The following is a 3,946-nucleotide window of genomic DNA, read 5'->3' as shown; positions in this document are numbered from 1 at the left end:
GGGGGGGAAACCATTTTGCACCAATTATGAAGATGGTTTTGACTTAAGTCTGTTCATTGTCGTCAACATCAAACTGATGTATGAAGTAAGCAGATCATCCATCTTATAGCCCTGAAATTGCAGAAAATGAGAAATAAACATGGGGAAATAACTTAGTCAGGACAAAAACAAACAAAAAATCTGTTAAAGACTTGTACTTAATTACTCTTTACTCGTTTCAGTCATTTGACTGCGGCCAGGCTGGAACACCGCCTATTAGTCAAGAAAATAGACCCCCAGGACTTACTCTTTGTAAGCCTAGTACTTATTCTATCGGTCTCTTTTTGCCGAACCGCTACCAGCATCGGTTGTCAAGCGATGGACACACACACTACGAGCTTCTTTCAGTTTCTGTCTACCAAATCCACTCAAAAGGCTTTGGTCAGCCCGAGGCTATAGTAGAAGACACTTGCCCAAGGTGACACGCAGTGGGACTGAACCTGGAGCCATGTGGTTGGTAAGCAAGCTACTTTCCACACAGCCACTCCTACGCCTATATATAAAAGAAAAGAAGACCAATATTTACCATTTGTGTTTCACAGAGAAGTTTGTTTCCTCTGATTAAGTTGCCAATGGTCATATGGAAGTAACAGTTACCGCTGCTCCAGTTAGAAATCTTGGTAAATGGATGCGTTGCCAATATATTCTACAAAAGAAAAAAAAAATGGATATATTAGAATTCTATGATTTTGGGTTTTGCATTTCTTTTAAGCCCAATATCAAACAGTAGGTGAGCTTCAGCATCATAATCCTTTTGAACTCTGGTCTTAGCCCAGTTTTCTCATCTGCTATGTAACGCAACACTCGGCATTAATTTCACCCTTCAGTTGTCAGAATGCTTTGTCAAATTAGACATCTATCTTTGTTGGTGTGAAGCAGATCATCAAAATTCAATAATCTTTCTAGAAAAACAATGTTTTCACACATTTTCTACTTGCTAAATGTTAGGTTAATCATGAAAATATTTACAAGACTTTAAAATGATGATGGCGCTACTGGCTTAAGATACAAGTGGTTCAGAGGGTTTTTTTTTTGTTTTTTTTTTCCTGCTGACTAAATAAGATATTCTTATCCTTAAGAGCACTGTTCGAGCGTGATCGTTGCCAGAGCAGCTGTCTGGCTTCTGTACCGGTGGCACGTAAATAGCACCACACTCAAAAGGTGTTTTTATGTGCTACCTGCACGAGAGCCAGTCCGGCGGCACTGGCAAGGCGACGCTGGCAACAATCATGCTCGATTGGTGCTTTTCAAATGTCACCAGCACGGGAGCCAACCTGTGGCCCTGGCAACGACCACACTCGAATGTTTTGCATGTGCTGGCAAGGCGACGCTGGCAACAATCATGCTCGATTGGTGCTTTTCAAATGTTACCAGCACGGGAGCCAACCTGTGGCCCTGGCAATGATCACGCTCGGATGTGCTTTTAACCTTCCACTGGCCTGAGTACTAATCAGGCAGTTCTGTCATCGGCCACCAAAATTGGCAGGGAGCATTATATCTGATTTCAGAAAAAAAACCAATAAAATACTTTGATTTTTCCATGGGAGACAAAACGTGTGGTGGGGTCATGTTATATTTGCGAGCACATTGCCCTCATGTAAATTCAATAATTAACCCTTTTGATACCAACCTGCCCAAAACTACCTGTGGTTTTATGATACAAACTTTGTTTTAAAGCGATCTAAATTAAAACTTCCCATCAAAATTTCATACTAATCTGTTCCAAGCACCAGCTTAGTAACAAGAATTATTACTAAAATTTTACTAAAAACTTACTTTCAAAATTAATTATATTATATTTCTCTGGAAATATAATAACAAAAGGAGTTTAAGTTACAAATCTTTGAAGTAAATTTGTTATTGGAATATTTTATGATTTTCTTTTATTTATTTTTTTTTTCAGGAATTGTCTTGAACTTACCTTTGTTTTTGGATGTATCAAATTCACTCCATTCTTGTTGATAGCAATTAGAAGCTGCTCAGGATAGTTGGCCTCCATACTTTGCTGTTAACAGAAAAAGGGTAAAATTCGTTAGTGACTATTACCATGAAATAACTGGCATCTGAAGAATATTCAGCTAAGAATAATTGAGGAAAATTCATGAATATGCAAAGATAATGTTGTTACATTTTGACTTGATACAAGCAAATATGTTCTACCTGCATTTACTGTGTAGTGTCTTAATTAATGTTGCTACCTTATTGTTAAGTTCATACCAATGTTTGAACATTTTTCAAATAAAACTTATTACAGTAGAACCTCGCAGTACGAGTGTCCCATTGTATGAGCCAAAACCAGTGTGAATTCTTGTCTTGAAGTACGAGCACACAAATCATCCCATTTTTAAGGTAATTCTGTTAATAAAACCAGTTTACATATATTTCTTTTGCATTCTCTGTTCTATAATTGTCATTTTACTTGTGACTATGCTTTTTCTGTATTAAAACCCATAAAATATTTTGAGTGATTTTGTGGGGCTGGAAATCATCATCATCATCATCGTTTAACGTCCGCTTTCCATGCTAGCATGGTTTGGACGATTTGGCTGAGGACTGGTGAAACCGGATGGCAACACCAAGCTCCAATCTAATTTGGCAGAGTTTCTACAGCTGGATGCCCTTCCTAACACCAACCACTCAGAGAGTGTAGTGGGTGCTTTTACGTGTCACCCGCACGAAAACGGCCACGCTCGAAATGGTGTCTTTTATGTGCCACCCGCACAAGAGCCAGTCCAGGGGCACTGGCAACGATCTCACTCGAAAATCCTACGGGAGCCAGTCAGGCGGTACTGGCAACGGCCACGCTCAAAATGGTGCATCTCATGTGCGGATTAATTATATTTTAGTTAATTTCAATGGGGAAAATTGATCTGTAAAATGACTAAATTGTAAGACAAGCTTGGTCATGGAATGGTTTAAACTTGTACTGCGAAGTATCACTGTATTTGGGAAGAGTGTATATAACATAGATTTATGTATATTGGGCATGATGTAGAATATTATAAATCCAAACTGCTCAACTCTGTTTCATCTCAGGGTTTAGAATTTTTTCTTCTTTTACAGCAAGAAATTTTAATTTAATTACCATATTCTGTCAACATTTAATGATGAGTTGAATTATCAAGTTTAGAATATCAAAAGTGAAAAATTATTTTTTCTGAGATTTTTAAACTAAAATGTAAAACAGAGAAACTTACTTTAACATCAAAGAAAGCAGATCCAAATGTTGGCCAGGTGGCAATTTTCTTGAGGAACTCAACTTTAGCCGTTTGGTCAGTCATTCCAGCAGCGGCGTTGTAATTTGATATTATTTGCTGTAAAAGTAAATTTCAATAAGTATTTATGATTATGCTTAAATGTCATCATCATCACTTAGCTTTCACGGGTGGGACAGAATTTGTTGAGGCAGATTTTCTTTGACCAGATATAATCAAACGTTAATGTCTTACAAGAAATGCTCTTTCCCAATCTGTGAAATCTTGGAAACGGGTGAGGGTGGACAACAGGAAGAGCATCCATCTATAAAAACCTGCTACAATAAGTTCTGACACATGCAACCATAAATAAGTTAACGAAGGTACAGGAGTGGCTGTGTGGTAAGTAGCTTGCTTACCAACCACATGGTTCTGAGTTCATTCACACTACGTGGCACCTTGGGCAAGTGTCTTCTACTATAGCTTCGGGTCGACCAAAGCTTTGTGAGTGGATTTGGTAGACGGAAACTGAAAGAAGCCCGTCGTATATATATGTGTGTGTGTGTGCATCTGTGTTTGCCCCACCCCAACATCGCTTGATAACAGATGCTGGCGTGTTTACGTCCCCGTAACCTAGCGGTTCAGCAAAAGAGACTGATAGAATAAATACTAGGCTTCCAAAGAATAAGTCCTGGGGTGGATTTGCTCCATTA

General features: G+C 38.5%; 1 protein-coding gene across 1 annotated transcript in view; it reads right to left on the bottom strand.

Moving 5' to 3' along the window:
• Positions 1 to 3,946, bottom strand: part of LOC106880717 (myosin-VIIa) — a 107,550-nt gene continuing 103,604 nt past the window's right edge. The window contains exons 45-48 of the mRNA XM_052969897.1: positions 3,237 to 3,353; positions 1,961 to 2,044; positions 566 to 685; positions 1 to 111 (exon numbers count right to left, since the gene is read on the bottom strand). Of these exons, the coding sequence (XP_052825857.1) occupies positions 25 to 111; positions 566 to 685; positions 1,961 to 2,044; positions 3,237 to 3,353 (408 nt within the window). The 3' untranslated portion in view covers positions 1 to 24. The remainder of the gene's footprint in view (positions 112 to 565; positions 686 to 1,960; positions 2,045 to 3,236; positions 3,354 to 3,946) is intronic.

This window comes from Octopus bimaculoides, chromosome 8, assembly GCF_001194135.2.
Source record: "Octopus bimaculoides isolate UCB-OBI-ISO-001 chromosome 8, ASM119413v2, whole genome shotgun sequence".
Lineage (NCBI taxonomy): Eukaryota > Metazoa > Mollusca > Cephalopoda > Octopoda > Octopodidae > Octopus > Octopus bimaculoides.
This window is presented reverse-complemented; position numbering and strand designations above follow the sequence as displayed.